Source organism: Malaclemys terrapin, chromosome 9, assembly GCF_027887155.1.
Source record: "Malaclemys terrapin pileata isolate rMalTer1 chromosome 9, rMalTer1.hap1, whole genome shotgun sequence".
In the NCBI taxonomy this organism is placed as follows: Eukaryota; Metazoa; Chordata; order Testudines; family Emydidae; genus Malaclemys; species Malaclemys terrapin.
In genome coordinates this window covers 60,220,802-60,240,956 of record NC_071513.1, presented here as the reverse complement: position 1 = coordinate 60,240,956, position 20,155 = coordinate 60,220,802, and the positions used below count along the sequence as shown (strand labels likewise).

Here is a 20,155-nt window from a genome sequence, read left to right as displayed (position 1 = left end):
ATGTGTGTAATTCCTCAGCAGCCAATAGCATTAACAGCCTGGCCATTGCATTATGGCAAAGGTGAGTTTTTCAGGAGGGACTGGGCTGTGGATCAAATAAAGATCTAATTGTTTTGATCTAATTGTTTGTTCTGCTTTTCAGTTTATCTAATATTTCCCCTTGTATCGTTCCATTCTGTCTCAAGCTTCTGCTCTGTCAATCACCTGATGAAAAGCAGCTAAGCCCACTGCTCCCAATCAAATGCAAGCACCCCAAACCCCTTTTCCGCCTTGTCATCTTTGATACGTGCAGAAGCAGACGCATATGAGCTGGAAGCAGATTGCAAGTCGAAATCCTAAAGTCCAAAATTGCAGAACCATTCTTACACCTGTGACTCTCTGTTGCCCATAATTATCTACACTACACATGAGAGCAAAAGCTCCCTCAAACCTTATTGTGAGTCATTTAGAATTCTAATTGGGATTAAAAAACTCTTGAAATCTGAGTAGGTGGCTCAGTGCATTATAGTTGATGGATGTTACCCTGAGCTCCAACCCTGCAGACCAATACAAGAACCCCACTATGTTTTTATTAAAGAGCTGCAGCATTTTTTTGTTCCAAAGAGTGGATTTGCGCTCTGCTTCAGCTAATTAGCAACTAGCTCATGCACAACAGTGTTGGGTAATGGCACTTTTACTGAAAGGCTGATTTCATTTTGATGGGGGTTTTTTCTACTCTTAATTTGTGTTTTAATATGAGGGGTTCTGTTCATCATTTGCTTTCTCTGCGTATTTTGTGTGTATGTCTCTCTCATGCATTATTTTCTCCCTGAAGATCCCTAAAATCTTGTTTCATGACCAGCATATAATTGCACATGGAATAGATTAAATTCATGAGGCTTTATTTTGCAGGACCGCTTTCATTTTTCTCATAAAGCAACATTATTGGTTCCTCTTCCCTTGTCACCCATTTCCCACCAGACTACCCTCTTCCTGTTTCACCAGCCCACAACCAGGAGGACAGTAATGGAAGAGGGTCCATTGGAACAATAAAGAGCCAGAGGAATTGTACTGATGGAACAGAAATGGGATGACATCACTGTCTGATGGATTTTACTGTTGGAGCTGCATAGGGATCACAATATATCAGGCAGCTGATAAATGAAGCACATAAGTCAAAGCAGAATTGCTGAATGCTGTTACCCACTATTTCTAAAGGAGACCAGAACATAGCAGTCTAGATTGCAGAGAATAGAGGCTTTTAGCTCAGCTCACCTGAGCAACTCATTTTCAGTTTGGCCTTTCTTTTCCATACTTTTCTTTAGCCTCCTGGGCCATGGGAACTCTAACTGTAAACTGTTTCACCCTGGCAGCTCCACAATCAAGAATCACCAGCAGTCTGGGGGCGTGGGGGGGGGGGGGGGAGAGAGAGAGAATGATGTCTTTAGCTCTGAATTCATTTGCTCTCTGAGTGTAAATTGGATGCCTAATGTTATTTCTGTGCATTATTTTAGATTTAATGCTGTACAGAGATAAATTAAGCAGGTGGCTATGGCACCCAGAAAACAACTTCTGTCAGACAGCCTTCTAATGAGCAAAAAATCAAATCCCCTTGGAAGTTTTTTTTTTCATTCATTTGCTTCTAGTTAAATATAGATGCTCTCAGATAATTATCAGCCTTGAAAGCAACCCATAACTGTTGTGGAGTATTTCCCTTGCGTTCCTATAAAAGGCCCTATGAAAATGAATCTGATGGTTATCAATACAGCTTCTTTTAACTCACTCATCATCAATGCTGGGTTCACTCCCCAAATCCCTGGCCCTTATGCTCAGCTGGAATGTATCAGCATAGATCCACTGATGACAATGAGCCACATCGATTTATACCAGCTAAGCATCAGGCCTATCTGACTCAGAGAGATACATTGACATCAATTATTATGAGATTACAGATTTTAGAGTACCCCCTCTTCCACCCTAACAAGGAAACTCCCCTTTAGAAAATAACCCTGCAGGTTCTCTGGGGAAAAGGGGTCCCAACCAATGTATTTGAATAATTAAACAATTTGTTTACTCTGTTTTATTTGCATTTGTAGAATGTGGTTTAAAATATCTGCTGAGTAGTTGCAAAATTAAAAAAAAAACGATGATTGCATGGGAATGTTTGGCCCTTGCATTGTACAAAATAGCATTTTCCCTCTGGAGTATTCTACAAACATTGTCTTGTGATTATGACACTGGACTGGGGCTCAGGAGGTCTCTGCCATGGAGTCCCTCTGTGACCTTAGGCAAATCACTTAAGCTTGGTGTGCCTTTGTTTCTCATCTAGAAAATGGGGATGAGGATGCTTTTCCTCCCACCCTTTGTCCGTCTTGTCTATATTGGATTATGAGCTTTCCAGGGAGGGGGTTCTCTCTCTCTCTGACTAGGCGCATGCACAGCACCTACTGCACTAGCCCCATCTCACATGAAACCTTAGCACGGCTATAATACAAATAAATAACACTCTTGTGAGATGGGTAACTATATAGCCATTATATAGACAGATGCACATAGGCTGTATCTACACTTACGGTGGCATGTAGAGTACATATGCCACCTAGCATAGGTATAAATAACAGTGTAGAAAATGAGGCATTGCTTAGGCAACTAGAGTAAGGACACACCTGAACCCTGTGGCTGTGTGCCCTACACAGCTCTCTACACGAGCAACCAGTGCCTCCCATGTCTACAGTGCTATTTTTAGCAGTGTAGTGTCCCATTGCTTTTCCCCGCCTCAGTGAAAGACTTCAGCTGTAGGGAAAATCTCTGTCAGGGAAGACAGTGGAGAAAAGCACCGGCAGCTCCCCGCTGCCAAAGCCTTTCCCCACTGCCTCCCCCTGCCAGAGACTTTCACTTCCGTGTGTAGCTACACGCCGGTGTGGACGCAGCCTGCTTTTCACTGCAGCTTGTAGCTACACATATTCTACACTCCGCCACTAGCATAGACAAGGCTGTAGGCAGAGGGAGTAATTTGAAGTCATGAAGTGAGCTGGCATTGGAGTTGGGAATAATTATATAATTATAATTTAATTTTAGGCTAGACTGCAGTGCTCTGGGAGGCGTTCCTCTGAGGCATAATTCCTCCATTTGCTCTGATATAGCGCTGTGTGTGGGAAATAATTTGCTACAGCCCCTTTAAAGAGCACAGCATGCTCCTTCGCCTCCGCTCTCCCCCCCCCCCCACCATTTCTTCACACTGCAGAGAAAAATAAATCACTTTTTCCTCAGCAGCCTGAAGAAAGCTGAACCATTTTTCTTTATTCCACTTTTCTGTTTCTAACATATTTTAGCTTAATTTTTATCGAGCCACATTTGTATTTACTCAAATGTGTTCTCGACTCTGTCTTCAGTGTAAGTAGTGCTATCAACACTGATCAGTGTTCTGAGTTTGTCGTTTATTGTAACACCCCACTGTTGCTCATGTGTGATGATGGGGCTCAGATCCCTATACCCTCCTCCCAGTGTTGCTTATTCTGGTTTCGGCAGCACCCAGAAGGGTTTATATGGTTTGTTGTCCTCTCTCCAGAGAATGTCTGCTTCAGGACTAAGAAGAATAACTTATGAGCTAGCATGACAAAGTTTTCCATTTGCCGTGGTATTTTTGTGACATCAATCCTGAGCTCAGGTTCAGACTTGCAGCAATACAAAGCAGGATTTTGACACTCTGGCAGGCAGCCGTAGTGGTAAATCATGGTCTCTCTCCCTCCCCATGTTCTGCAGAGTAGAATCTGTTGTCACAGTTAGACGAATTTATCTGGACAGCCATCTAAATTCTGGGGAAATTGGTTTAAAATTAATTGAATGTAGTTCAGAATCTTGTTTTGGGGTGAAAGTTGTTCTTTACTGCTCTGTGTTTTCCCGTGACAGATTAGATTATTGGGCTCAGAGAGAAAAGGAGACAGCCAGCTGTGACCACATCAGTGCATTCAAGTGTGGATGAAACAAGCATTTGTTGGGGCTGGGGAGAAGGGCGCAGCAGGCTGCCTCTGCTTCCTGTGCAGCATAATGGGTGCCTGTCCAACTAGTACTGTGCACTTGATGAAACTAATGAAGAAACCGAATGACCATTTTAACAATTTTTATCAGTCCACTTAATAGATTTTTAGATTAACGCTTACTTCTTTCCTGCTTGACCTAATTACGACTGTGCATGTTGAATCATTACCTATATTAACAGCCTTCACTTGCCCTACTTCCTTGACTGATTTCTAGTGTATTGGGTCACTGTTTCAAAGGGTTTTTTTTTAATAATCAACTCTCAGGATTCTTTTTTCCCTCTTGAATAAGCGGCTTCAGAACAAAGTCTCATTAATCACCATTTTTCTTAACTCTTTCTTCCTGCCTTCTGAACTATTAGCATATTTCACAAAATATCATGAAAAAATTCTCTCCTGGACAAATTTCCATCACAGACTAAGAACCAAAAACCTTTTGCATTATTGCAAGCAATAGAGTTCTCTGGTGAAACTTACCTATGGCTTTTTGTTTGTTTAGTTAAGTTTGGACAACCAATACAAGATGTAGCAACAGTTTTCAAGGCTGCAGAGAAGGTTAATGAGGCTGACACCTGAGTCAAAGTTAATCAAGACATACTAAGAAAAACAAATCTATATAGCAAAATTAAATAAAGTTGGCCAGAGATTTACCGGAGATATAGAATATTTTAAATAATAGAGCTATTCTCCATGGAGCTTCCCCCCCCCCCCCCCCCCAATATAAAGCTGATCATAGTACAACTGGGAAAACATGACAAAATCAGAAAGCTTTAATGATGTCAGGAAACATTTTTCAGGCCAAAAATTATACTCTATGTAATGCAACTAGTCGAGAGGGGGTATAAAGCAAAAGCAATGAAAGCTTGCAGGAATCAATAAGGTGCCATGCTAAGGGAGACAGAACACAAAGAAAAGGAGCTTTGATGGGCTAAACAATGATTCACTCCTGTACAAAGCAATCCGTTATGTTCCTGAAAGTGTACCTTTTGTTTCTGTCATTACACACATTGCCCCCAAAATAGTTCATCAACAGTACAGTGTGTAGCACACACTGTATGTTAGCAGCTCTCAAACTATGGTAGATGTACCAGCGGTGGTAGATTAGTTGATTTTAAATAAATATCAGAATAGAATCCTTTATAACCCCACCGATTAAAATTATGAAGGTGGCAGTTTCAGTACTTTTGAGTTTTATATGTAGTATTCTAGATGTGAGAACTGCTCTCTATGAAACATATACTTTGAACATACATTCAATAGGGTGCCGGTAGCTTATATTTGAAATATGTTTGATGTGTACTCAGGCTTTTGTCAAGCATCCCTTAAAACACTGAATTCTTGGGCAGTTAAACCATTCCACAGCAAACTCCACTTTAATCATAAGGGCATATTGTCCCCAGGCACATAGTTTCCACTGAAATTAATTGAAGCTTTGTTTGCAAATGAAAGTGAGAATCAATAGGTCTTTGTCACCTTGCAAATTTCTGTTGAATTCAGTAAATTGTCATTTAAAGGGTAAACATTTCAAATGTTTCATTCAGATCTGATGCATACTTCAGTCATTATGATGTAAAATAAATGCATTTCACTGATTACTAACATATGAGCTTCAACACAATGTGATTGGAAATGATTGCATTATGAAACCCTGACAAAACATGGCATATAATGGAAGCACTGATGGAACTGTCATTGCAGTTGTTACTGTAATCTCTGCTGTGCAGGAAATTTATGACTGTATTTCCAAAGCATTGCCTTGGAATTACAGGGACAGATCCTAAGGTGATGCAGTTGACTTCAGTGGAGTTACACTGGTACACATCAACTAAGGGTCTAGCCCATAGAGCTGTTAAGGACCTAATATTACACCACTGAATTCAGTGGGAGCTTTGCCATTGGATTCAATGGCCACAAGCTCAGCTCCTTTGGGCTCTTAGTCATATGGCTAAATTCCCATGTTTGGGGCCTTTCAAAATATACCGCTTGGCATCTATTACTTTGATTTGAATGAGAGGTTGTTCACAGTGATATATCAGATTACATTTTTGGACTTGCTCCTGGTCCACCTATCATTGCAGCTTGTGCTTTGGATATTATTGATTTTCTTTTGGTCAGGCTGAAGGCTTTCCACATATTTCCTGATGATACCAGAGTGTCACTTCTGGATGGTGGTTTTCTTTGGAGAGCAAATAAACTACAAGAAAATACCCTGTAGGGAATGATTCTGGACTAGTCCTTGGGAGATGGACTAGATTATGGTTCTGAGCCCAGGAGTCATGACCCCCTTGCCCTTCCCCTACTGCTAAATGTGGGGCTGATCCCAGGATGGTCCCAGGATGGCAAAGGTTGAGAACCCATGGACTAGATAATATAATAAGGCTTTCCCAGCTTTTATTTATATGACTCTAGAATTATTTCCTTTGCGTTTCATCTGCTCTGCAAGGATTTTGAGTATGACATCATTTGTAACTTGGTCAGTGAGATCACCAAGAGTCCAGATGGTGTTCTCTCGTGATATCTTAATTTCATTTAGCTTTAGTACTGCAATACTAGTGAATCCATTGAGCTGAAATTTTCCATCAGGTATATTTTACCTGCGTTTTGTTTGTAGGCATAGTGTTATTCCCTTTGTATTTTATAACGTAGAAAGACTCCTTGGAGTACACCTCTTTGTCATGTAAACTGTGTATGCTTTATTCTAATAGCAGTTGCTAACCAGAATACAAATGCCAATCAGCATTTTGTTCAGTTATTACCATTGTTATTGTCTCAGAAAAGCAGGAAGATGATATCCTCTGAGTTTACAAATCAGAAAACGTATACACAATATCTTATAAAAGCATAGAATAAGTGAGTGATTATCGGTCAACACCCAGTACTTGCGTCTCAAAATGTACTTGGTAAAAAGAGAGTTTCAGAAAATTGTAACTAACCTTGAGAAAACAGTACAAAAGGGTTCTATTCTTTAAAGAAGATGACCAGTTTTTCCTTGTGTTAAAATAACGTAAATGGCATTTATTCTCTTCTGATATCTAGTCTGTATCTCCACTGGCTTCAGACTCATGCTCAGGACTTTAGCACTTGTTTCATCCAATAGAAGGAGACTGGCTTTCAGGCGATGTGCCCTCACTTACGTGAAGCTGCAGGAGTAGAATTACATGCCCATGGTGGTAATAGATACTCTTTCAGTGGCAAGTGCTTATTTAGGCAATGAACAGTGCTATTAGATGCTTTACAAGTTCTACAGAAGATCCACCAGGACAGAGCTTGTGTCATACTGATTGTGCCCATCTGGCCAAGACAGTTCTGGTTTATGGATCTGCTGAAGCTCTCAGTTCACCTTCCTATGAACATCCCCACATTACCAGACCTTCTAACACAGCATAAGGCAGGTTCAAGCACCCCAGTCTGCAACTCAGGGCTTGATATTTGGATGGACATCAGAAATACAGCACTCATATTCTAAAAGGCTACAATCCAGCTTAACCAAAGCAGAAAAGGTTCTATAAGAAGCAGTTACTCAGCAAAATGGAAGTGTTTCTTTTCTTGGACTCACCAACGAAACTCGTCTCCAGAATCAGCTGGGATCCCTGCTATCTTAGAATCTTTACTTACCCTTAAGTCTTCAGGTCTTGCACTCAATTGTCTGTGAGTGCATATAGCAGTGACCAGTGCTTTCCATCCTCCGGTGGATAACTGTACCGTCTTCACTCACCCTGTCGCAACTAGATTTCTGAATGGGATTCTCAGGTCCTTTCCACCATTGGTGAAGTTCATGCCTTAGTGTGACCTTAATTTTGTTTTATCATCGCTCACACCACACCCCTTGGAACCTCTAGCTACATACTCTATGGCCCATCTGTCCATGAGGGTGGCTTTTCTAGTACCCATAATGTCAGCCCAGAAGAATCAGCAAGCTGGGAGCGCTCATGGTAGAGCCATCATGTACTGCATTCTATAAAGAAAAGGTCTTGTTACGACCCCATACCAGCTTTGTTCCTAAAGTAGTTTCCAAGTTTCTTATGAGTCAGTTAATTCACTTACTGGTATTTTTTCCAAAACCACATCCACAAATGAAGAGAGAGAGCTCCATTCTCTGAACATCCAAAGGGCTTTGCTGTATGTCTGCAAAGAACAAAGTATGGTAGAAAAACGTAAACTATTTTGTTTCCCTAGCAAAGCGATCAAGGGGTCAAGTTATATTGATGCAGACAGTTTCAAAATGGATTTCGGGTTGTATTACCCTTTGTTATCAGCTAGCTCAAATTCCCCCTCAGAAGCAGGGTGAGCGCTCATTCCACTAGAGAGCAAGCTGCTTCGGCTGCATCTCTGAGAGATGTTCCCCTTCTAGAGATATGTAGGGCAGTTACTTGGAGCTCTTTGAATACCTTCATGAGACATTATGCTCTGGTCCTGTCATCAGCTGCAGATATAGCAGTGGGAACAGCAGTACTACCAGCTATCACTTCTGCATCCTCACACCCACTCCCCATCTGACTACTGCTTGTTAATCTCCCACGAGTGAAATACACATAGACATCAACACTCGAAGAAGAAATGGAGGTTACTTACCTGTAACTGGAAGTTCTTTCAGGTGTATGGTCCCTATCTGTATTCTCTATCCCCTCTGCTGCAGATTATTTGAACTGCGATAAGAATGGGAACTGGAGAGGCGTTGGCCCACACCACCTGTTGTGCCCTTGGTTCAGATATAATGAGGAGAGCTATGGTGCATTTGTGGGCCAACAGACATTGCTTATAAAATATTCCAGACTCAGGCGCATGGTGGGCATGCGTATCCCATGTGTGGAATTCAGATGCGTATAAGCTGGTATCAATCAAGCTTTAGTGAAGGTGAAACAGCTCCGACCACCCAGGATTTCTACCTGAATCCAAACTTAAGTTTACATTCCCTTGACTTTCCTATTTTTTCTTCTGACTAACTCTGTTCATTGTTTGCCAAAATAGGAAGAGGCTGGTGGTTGAGTTCTTCACTCACCTGCACACAGGTTGAGATTTTGTGTGAAAATAGCTTTTGTTTTGCTCTTCACTTAGGCCCCAATCCTGCAAACACTGGTGCATGTGCTCAACTTAATGGGCATGTGAGTAGTCCTACAGATCTCAATGGGCGTATTCATGCATGTTCATAATGGTTTGCAGGATCAGGGCCATAGTGAGATAGAACTTGAAATGGGCATGAGTAGTGAACTGTCCTCTTGCAGCACTGGTAGTTCCTTTACGTTGGGTTTTAGCCATTTTTGTGTGGCTGCATGTGACAGTTTGCATTATTAGTGCCTTTGCCGTTCCTGGTCTCTGTATAAACTGACAACTTTGATTTCTAGTGACATCAATCGGCACCTCTCAGTCATGCTAACAGAACAGATTTTAAAATAATTTACTTAAAAATCCAAGATTAATGATCTTTTTCATCTGCTGTCATTCATGTCTCTCTGCTCAGCAGTGTTGTTAAGCAGTTCATTTCTTGTTGTTGCAGTGATCACTGATGGGGCACTGGATAAGACAGCTCTTGCAGATGATGTGGGAAGTGAGGAGGATCTGTATGAGGACTTTCGGAGTTCCAATCACCGCTATGGCCATCCTGGAGGAGGAGGAGAACAACTTGCCATCAATGAGGTATTGCAACTGTAGGTCTGTGAAGAAGCAGAAAGGAGGCTGCTTTTGGTTTTTGGTAGTGAGGCATCACCATTGCAATAGGGTCCTGGATAAATGGGTACAGCTCAGTATTCACTTGGTGCGGTCACCATTTTAATTGCATTATCATCCCAAACTCACGTTGGGGTTTTCCATAGAGCTGCTGGCTCCAGCATCGAAGGAATGCTGATGTGATATAAAATGAAACTGCAGCTCCCTACACTGTAGGTAACTTCAGTTAGGAGTTCCTCTCTTCTCATGTGTTTTTAGGCAGAAAGGGAATATACAGACATGAGTGAGCAGCACAGGCTGGAATACTTTCAGGGGTGGTGTGATCTGAAGTCTGGTAAGCATTTTTACTTAGTGGGGCTAGAATGATGATTTTGAAGCCCTTGGAAGGATTATTCTGAACACGTGTTCAAACCTTTCACCTTGAATGCAAGCTTATGTCCAAACAAGTAGCACATTGGTGAATGGGAATGGTTTTGGCAAACGGTTCTTGTAATGCTGACATCAATTTAATTGCTTGTCTCAAATTAGAACGTGTTCCATAGTCTAACTTGTGTGGTGAGTATTAGTCAACACACAGGATCTGTCTGTCTGCAAAAGTACAGTGCCATTGTCTAGTGCATTAAAATAGGAATCCTGCTATGCAGTATTACACAATATATAGAATGCTCTTTCCTTTGGGTGAATTAATAAACATTTCATTGGAAGAGCTGAGGACATGCTCCCTATGAACTATAATACGGACTGCTGTACTGAGTGTGCTGTATGCTCTATCTTTTTGTGACCTGCACAAGATGGAGGGGCACCGATAAAAGATATATTATGCTTTCTTAGGGGTCAGCTATGGCTGGAATGGTGGTGGCTACACCTTATGCCTGTGTCAGAGGCAGTCATAAAGCTTCTAGGAGCTGTATGAGGTAAAGACTTAGAAACAAACCGTTTAGAAACAGTACACCATATATACTCCTTCCAGTACCAGTCTCCCACTCTATTGGGAAAGTGAAAGCCTTAGAGCTGCTCTAATTTCCACTCTGCTTCCCACAACCCCTGGGCATGATAGGGAGCAGAGAATAATTGGAATACAACATGCTTCAGCTACACTGCTACAATGGGGATGGGAGCAGGCCCATCATAGGGTCTCCGTCATAGTTCTATACCGGTGAGGAGGCTCCTAATGAAAGCAGCTTATGAGGGGCTGTTTCCACCCACTTTACAGCCTCTTCATGCCACCACAACAGCATAGAACTAAGAATTCATCCCATTACTGTTTTTCCCCTTAATATCAGCAAGTAAACATAAAGAAACTAGAAGAACACCAACGCATCTAATGCTGTGATACAGATGGGAAAACTGGTAGGATAAAACAAGATTTGCCACAAAACTATTCTCTTGCTCAGTTTCTGTGCTGTTACATCCACTTCACTTTGTAATGAAAGGGAATTGGAAGTGACATGGTACATATGACAGCACTAGGAATGCATTCGCCCACATTTAGCTGGTACCTGAGGTGTGTTTGGCCAGTAGCCTCTGATATGTTTAGCAGCACGGGAAATGTATTCCACAGCATGTACTGGATACATTTCGAGCTATGGAAGGTGTTTACTGCATTTCCTGATTTTTCAAGTGCTTGAGTGTGCAACCTAAACATTCTTTTAACATAGTTTTTTGTATGTAACTTCCTAGTTCTTGGGGAGGGGGGAGGTTAAAGAAAAAGGATACAATATAATATTGTAGGAATTACAGATATCCTTAAAGAAATCTTTATACCGTGTGATAAATTCTGAAAAATATTTTGTTTCACTTGGAAATGGTTCTGTTTCTATATCAGATATTCTCTGTATTTAATTTTCCTCATTCTTTTTACTGAGAACAAGAACTTTTTTTTTTTTTAAGAGTTCATTGTCTTTGTTAACTGCTTATCCATCATGTAACTTTGATTTGTCCAGAGCAGTTGTAACATGCGAAGTTCTTGTAGCATATCTGGATCTGTTGGCATTTCAGATCCATAGACTTATCAGGTCAACCAGTCAACATTGATTATTTGTTTATTGGCCTGTGCCCTGTAAGCTTGTGTATTACAACTTGTTTTGTTGGCCCAATAACAGGTAGCACATTATTTACCTTGTCCACTGGTTCGGATGGATAATGATTCCATCATTTAGCATCAATTAGCATTAGCGAAGTGCCTCTCCGCATGATGGCCTTCTGGAATGGCACAGTATGGTAGAATACTAATTTCTAATGCAGGGATTTTAAATGGATAAATATCGTAAAATGTAGAATGGACATTTCTAACATAAGCCTTCCCAATTCCCAGCCATCTTGATGAACTTCAGTGGTGCGTCAAAGCTCATAGCCTCTATAAAATAAAAATATTTCTAGGCAGGATCTTCTCTGAAGGTTTTCAGTAATAGCCTTGGGCGAACTGCAAGTGAAGAAGCTAAAATATAATCATTTAATAATTGATAAAATAATTTTTCCAATAAACTTTTCCAAGTTGTCTTTTCCCTGCTTTATTGAATCTCCATTGGTATTTCATTGGTCTAGAGGAAGGAAACCATGCCAATTTCCTTGCAGATATCCTCATTCTTAGCTATCTTTAAATAAACAGAGAAAGATTTAAATGTATTTTTAAACATTTGGCAGACCCAACGTTCCTTATTTTTAACTTCAGTTTTTATCAGTTTGGGATCAGTAGACAATGGTTGTGGAATGACAATGAAGCCTTTCATGGAAGAAGAATGACTTATTGACAAAGGGGTTTGAGGGATAGAAGAAAAGGGGGAAGGCTTACAGAGCCCACCTAGGAAGAACTGCTCAAGGATGTGTAGAAGCCAAGAAAGAAACCAATCAAAAAGTAATAATAGAGGATGGGCTGGAATTATATGAACCAATTCTTAAGAAAAGAAAAGGGGAAAAATATCTTTCTTGGAGGCCCTGTCAAAGCTTTTTCATGAGCAGAGAGAATGTATTTAAAAGAGATTTTTGGTTGAGATTATATTTTTGTTTGGTTTAGTTTGGGGAGTTCCAGGCAACAGATCCACACACATCCGAAGTATGATCAGCTGAAAAATATGACCGGGGAAGCTGTATTACTAATGCTGTGTAGTTTTTCAGTCCTCCCATATGGAAACATAATATATTGGACACATGTAGCTATAAATTACGTGAAATGTGAGGCATATCCATTTAATTTAAGCACTGTAAAATTATCTAGAACCTTGACTGGTTTAGGCACAAAATCTACTTACTCACCCGTACCATGACAATAGTGAAGAAAACAATAATACTTTATTTGCTCATCAAATAAAATTAATCAAACTGGGCAAATAGACTTAGGCATGACTGATTTAGAACATATCAGATCTTAGACAAAGGGTTCAATCCTACTCTCTGCTGTGGGGAGCATGTTTCTGCATAAATTGGAAAATTCGCTGTTGTACCTGAGCATATCTTTGTTGTTTACTAGATGATTTTTCCAAGATCAATAGCATTGATAGGTTGGGTATAGAGGAAGGAATCAAGTCTCTGGAAATTATCTTTTAATGCAATGACTAAACTGGTCATTTTTTTCTATTTATTTACGTCAGTGCACTTAATACATTTGTATGACATCCTGGTCCCATTAAAGTCAATGATAAATCCAATACGTATTACATAACAGTCAAACTGGGGAGAGGTATCTAGTCGGGTCTTGCAGGGAATCTATCCTAGGTCCAGTACTATTCAATATTTTTATTAATGACTTGGATAATAGAGTAGACTATGCTTGTAAAAAATGCATACCACACCAAGCTGGGAGGGGTTGCTAGCACTTTGGAGGACAGCATTAGAATTCAAAACTACCTTGACAAATTGGAGAATTGGTCTGAAATCAACAAGATTTAATATAGACATATGCAAAGTACTTCAGTTAAGAAGAAAAATATCAACTGCACAATTACAAAAAGGGGAATAACTGGCTAGGCAGCAGTAATGCTGAACAGGGGTTATAGTTTATATTATAGTAACAGAAGTGTCATGTGTAAGAAATGGAAGGTAATTGTCCAGCGCTACTCAGCATTGGTGAGGTCTCAGTTGGAGCACTGTGTCCAGTTCTGAGCGTCACGCTTTAAGAAAGATGTGGACAAATTGGAAGGAGTCCACAGGAGAGCAACAAAGAGGGCGGGGGGGAAAGGTTTCGGAAACCTGACCTATGAGGAAAGGTCTAGTCTTGTGCAAAGAAGACTGAGGGTGGACCTTCAAATATTTAAGGGCCATTACAAAGAGGATGGTGATCAATTGTTCTGCATGTCCACTGAAGGTAGGATAGTAAGCTTAATCTGAAGCAGAAACTTCCTAAGTGCAAGCGTAGTTAAATTTTGGAATAGGCTTCCAAGGGACACTGTGGAATCCCAGTCACTGGAGATGTTTAAGAACAGGTTAGACAGACACCTATCAGGGATGGTCTAGGTATAATTGGTCCTGCCTCAGCACTAGGGGATGGACTAGATGACCTCTTCAGGTCCATTCCAGCCCTACATTTCTATCATTCTGTGATCATGCCATATAGTTTAGATCAGTGATTCTCAACCGGGGGTCTGTGGCCCATTGTGGGGCCACAAACTCTTTCAGGGGGTCTGCCAAGCAGAGTCACTTGGACCCCTGAGCCCTGGCACCCAGCAGCTGAAGCTTGGAGTCCCGAGTCCCAGCACACCACAGAGCTGAAGCTCTGAGCCCAGGTGCCCCAAGCCCTAGCAGAAGCCACCCTGCAGGGCAGAAGCCTGGAGCCCCCCAACCCATGGGGCTCCCAAGCACTGCCCAGTGCTGTGGGGCAGCAGTCCCCCTTCCCCCCCCCCCCCCACTCGCAGCTGAAGCCCAAAGGTCTCCCTTGGGCCATGGAGTTTTTATAGCATGTTGGGGGGGCCTCCAAAAGAAAAAGGTTGAGAACCCCTAGTTTAAATCACCAGTTTTGCAATATTTTGCATATGTTCTATTTGTTGTTTCATTGGCTTCAGTTAAGAAACACATTGATCAATACACCCAGAAATATATATATATATAATGCTTCTATTTAACAAAATAGCTAATGCATAGTAAAGAGATTTCTTTCATGGTATGGGGTATGAATTATGTGCCTCACTCTATAAAAGAAGTAAATACTAGGGCTGTCATGCGATTAAAAAAATGAATTGCGATTAATCGTATTTTTAAGCGATAATAGAATATCATTTATTTAAATATTTTTCAATGTTTTCTACATTTTCAAATATATTGATTTCAATTACAACACAAATACAAAATGTACAGTGCTCACTTTATATTTATTTTTGATTACAAGTATTTGCACTGTAAAAAAACAAAAATATAGTATTTTTCAATTCACCTAATACAAGTACTGTAGTGCAATCTTTTTATCATTAAAGTTGAACTTACAAATGTAGAATTAGGTACAGAAAATAGATGCATTCAAAAATAAAGCAATGTAAAACTTTAGAGTTTACTTCTTGTTCAGCCAATCACTCAGACAAACAAGTTTGTTTACATTTGCAGGAGATAATGCTGACTATTTCTTGTTTCCAAAGTCACCTGAAAATGAGACCAGGCATTCTCATGGCACTGTTGTAGCCAGCGTCACAAGATATTTACGTACCAGATGTGCTAAAGATTCATACATCCCGTCATGCTTCAACCACCATTCCAGCAGACATACGTCCATGCTGATGATGGGTTCTGATCGATAATAGTCCAAAGCAGTGAGGACCGACGCATGTTCATTTTCATTATCTGAGTCATATGCCACCAGCAGAAAGTTGATTTTCTTTTTTGGTGGTTCAGGTTCTGTAGTTTCCTCATCGGAGTGTTTCTCTTTCAAGACTTTTGAAAGCATGCTCCATACCTCATCCTTCTCAGATTTTGGAAGGCACTTCAGATTCTTAAACCTTGTGTCAAGTGCTGTAGCTATCTTTCGAAATCTTAAATTGGTACCTTCTTTGCGTTTTGTCAAATCTATAGTGAAAATGTTCTTAAAACAAACAACATGTGCTGGGTCATCATCAGAGACTGCTATAACATAAAATATATGGTAGAATGCGGGTAAAACAGAGCAGGGGACATAAAATTCTCCCCCAAGAAGTTCAGTCACAGATTTAATTAACACATTATTCTTTTAATGAGCGGCATCAGCATACAAGCATGTCCTCTGGAATGGTGGCTGAAGCATGAAGGGGCATATGAATGTTTAGCATATCAGGCAAGTAAATACCTTGCAATGCTGGCTACAAAAGTGCCATGCAAATGCCTGTTCTCACTTTCTGTTGACATTGTAAATAAGAAGAGGGCAGCACTATCTCCTGTACATGTAAACAAACTTGTTTGTCTTAGCGATTGGCTGAACAAGGAGTAGGACTGAATGGACTTGTAGACTCTGAAGTTTGACATTGTTTTGTTTTTGAGTGCAGTTATGTAACAAAAACAGTCTACATTTTTAAGTTGCACTTTCATGACACAGAGATTGCACTACAGTACTTGTATGAGGTGAACTGAAAAATACTATTTTTTGTTTACCTTTCACAGTGCAAATATTTGTAATCAAGGATAAGATACACTTTGATTTCAATTACAACACAGAATACAATATATGTAAAAATGTAGAAAAACATCCAAAATATTTAATAAATTTGAATTGGTATTCTATTGTTTAACAATGCTATTAATCGTGATTAATTTTTTTAATCGTGATTAATTTTTTTAGTTAATCACATGAGTTAACTGCGGTTAATTGACAGCCCTAGTAAATACAGTAATGGAAGCTGTAATTTGATTCTAAAACTTAGTTTTTATAATTGCATCTTTAGTCATTCCATGGGATTCAGCAGTGTAACACCATTACCAAAACAGGTTAAGTTACCATCAGATAATTCAGGTAAATTTCAATATTGCAGAAGACTACATAAACAGTAACTAATGTACAGAGTATAGTCCATAGAATTTAATAATACATCTAGAATCCTTAAGATATTTTGTTTATTATACATTTGTCATATACTTCATGAGCGAACAATTTGGGGGGGAAAAAAAGTCTTTAAAACATACCATTCTCCATGTAACATTTTGCCTCGGAAGGATATAATCAATCTCAAGGATACAAAATAATTTGGGAAAGAAATTGTGAGACCAGACTTCCAGCCACAACATACATAATTAGATAGATCAATCTTTTGGAAGTGATACACTGGGTTCATGCATATAGTCTAGGAGAGATGATTTATTGCCTCTTTTATGTCTTCATGTGAGTATATTGTTCTCTCAACTGATAGCCAGACTCTAAAGCAAATGTAGCTGTAAAACAAATGCTCTCCCTCCCTCCTTCTGCTGGCTCAAGTTCCTGTTTGCAGATCCCACATGTTACTGTGGCCAAGATTTGAACAGAGACAACTATGGTTTGACAGCAGCAATCATTTATTTATTAGACACCAGTGGTGCTCGACGCTGTAAAGGACAAGAAATAGACAGTTTCTTCCTTGAGGACCCTGTAGTCTAAGGCTCAGATCCAGTAAAGATGTGAGCATATAAGTAACTTTACACATGTGAGCAGTCCCATTGAAATCACTGGGACTACTCATATGCTTAAAGTTAAGCACGTGCATACACGTTTGCAGCATCATGTTCTAAAAACTCTTTGTATTTTCAGATTTGTGTGTGTGTGTGAGAGAGATTCTTAAATGTGCAAACTTTGAATATTTCATCAGAGATATTTTTACATTTTATTTTAAAAAGTTTCAGTATATGCAAATGCTTCATGGCATATACTGTCGGCCAGATGCTTAGCTCCTACTCATTACATGTCCAGAGCATCTGATTAGGGAGGTAGGACAGGTTTCCCAGGGAGCTGTCAAGACAGCTTTCTGCACTCTCAGTCCTGGGGCAGCAAAAGGTGGTTCCGGGATGCTCTAAGTTACACTGTTTGGAGGAATCCCACAGGGACTTCTCTACTAGCTGAGGATCAGACAGAACACTGTGTGCTATTGTCCTGCCTGGTTCTGCTCCTCATTTTGCCACCTCCTCTACAACAAGAGATGAGGAGTTGGTGATGTATGGCAGACTATGCCTGCTTTATGCGAAGTGAGGATTATCCTAGTCTCTTTAGGGCAGGGAAATCCTCGTCAACCTTTCTAGGGCAGGCTTATGATTTCTTTGCACCCTTCCAGTCATGCAAAAGACCACGTGTCTTGCCCTGTATGTATATACGTACATATGTGTATGTATGTATGAGATTTCTGTATAAAAATACACACAAATTGACATTAATTCCAATCACTGTTTTCATTTTAATGATATAGAAAGTTTTGAATCAAGCTTCACCCCAGGCTTTTCCTCATTAGCATCCTCATTCTCTCAGATTCATTCCTAACAAAACAAAACAAAACAGCAACTCCTAACTCTGGTTCTTGGTGGCAGGGGAAGACTAAAGAGAGAGAGTACTGTCATTTTTAATTCAGAGCATGTGCTGAGATATTTCAGTAATGAGGGGGTCCATCTAAGTACAGTATCTAGATAAAGAATTAGTGATTCATGATGATATTCTCTGTGCTGGCCAGTTGCCTCTAATGTAAACTAAACTTAAAGGACACAACAGAATGGCCAGTTTCTCTGCTTTTTCCCCACAGACCTTAAAATGGCTAAAGATTAGATGTCTGTCTGTGTCTGGAAAACAAACATAAAAAAGTCACTCAAAAGAAACACCCAAGATAGAGCAGTGTCTTTTGAAATGTTTATGCCAATCTCATGTGAGCTATTAAATTGTAAAGGCTATAGCAGCTTTGTTAGGCTTGACAATGACAATGCAAGTACTAGGGGATACTGTTAATAACTTCTGTTCTTTGCTAGTATTAAATGCATTCCTAGTTTCGGGAGATGGGAGAAGAGATGAGCACCCTATCACAGAATACTTCTTCCCTTTGGGGAAAAAAATATCCAAACAGATTTTTAATTCCAAAAGCTTTTTGTACAGTCTGTCTGTACATTACCCAGCATTTCTATAGGTTTTAAAAACTGATCACTCAGTCATATGGGACTCCTCCCAAAATTTAATCTAACCATTGCCACAATAACAGAATCAGAAAACTGGTTTGTTAATTGTTCAAAACAATTACTAGTGCTCTGGAGAGATGGTAGCTTCTTCACAGTTAAGGCTGTAGTCAACTTCCATTATAAAACTTCATTTTCACACTCCATATAAATCTCTAGTTTATTCCCCAGCATTGGCTAGGAATATTGATTTGGGCTGAAAATCCCCAGGTATACTCTGTAGCAAAGACTCCTGTGTGTGGTGTGACTGCCAAACCTGAACCATCCTGCTGTGCAGTAGCAAGTTGTGGTTTGGAGCCAATATGTGTCCACCCTGTTCTGTCACCAGCATAACACCTAACATCAAGGGAAAGATTTGTTCTTAAGAAGGCACAAAGAGTTTGGCCCTGTCTACCTCAGAAAAAATAATATAACCATAGTTAAGTTTGTAGTACGGGATAGTGTATCAGTGTGCAACAGAAAAGGCTAGCTTCCAAGTTATTACTGATACAGCCCCACCCATACTATGCCACTACTAAGTACAGTTAGTAGAGTAGAATGGGTCTCCTAGTTAAAGAAGCACATGTAGTGGCTAGTGGGAGCACAAGAGGTTTGGATGTTTCTGTACATATGGTCTCTGGAAATCATTTGAAAGAGTAGGAAAGCACTTGGTGAATGTTGATTTAGGCAGTTCCGAACGTAAGTGTTGACATGGAAGCAGGAGGGAGTTTATGTGGAACAAATTGGTTTTCATACCAACTTTTCTATCTCAAAATTCCTTTGGGATGGTTTTACTGACAGAAAAATTCTGAGATTATTTTTCCTCCAGTTCTGACTGAGAAGCTATTTTTCTTTTTGCCTCTTTCACTGTAGAATCTGTTTGAATCCTATGGCAGAGAAACAAAAGTCTTTGTGACTCATTCCTGACTTCTGGAACTTCAGAGAGTATTATTGATCCCTTGGCAGACCCTCCCTTGTGGCTTTGGCGACCTTCAGGACAAAGGGCCAGTGCTGCATGGACTGAGGACAATGGGAGCAGAACTGGCCTGAGTTTGGGGGCAGAGGCAGCAAAGCTACAGAGCACTTGAATGTAATAAAAGGGGTATTAGAAGGTGCCTTTATATCCTATTTGATTCTTTTGATTAAAGCAGCAAACTGTAGGAGCTGCAGACAGAGGGGGTTTTAGTGTCACAACAGAGTTCTTTAAGGGCTGATCCAGTTCTCATTGAAGTTAATGGAAAGATTTCTATTCCCTTCAGCGGGCTTTGTTTCAAGCCCCATTAGATTACCCTGACCATATGCTCTGAGTGTTGTTATTCTCTTGCTGGTCAGGTGATTCATGTCTGCTACTCCCATTAGAATGAATAGAAGTTACTTGTATTAACCCCATTACTCCCGCACCCATACACATACATATGTGACCCTGAGGG

The 20,155-nt window shown here is 40.2% G+C and overlaps 1 protein-coding gene across 1 annotated transcript in view; it reads left to right on the top strand.

The window, feature by feature from the left end:
• Positions 1-20,155, top strand: part of LOC128843202 (uncharacterized) — a 336,468-nt gene that overhangs the window by 246,875 nt on the left and 69,438 nt on the right. Inside the window, 1 exon segment of the mRNA XM_054039816.1 lies at positions 9,511-9,650. Within this exon segment, the coding sequence (XP_053895791.1) occupies positions 9,511-9,650 (140 nt within the window).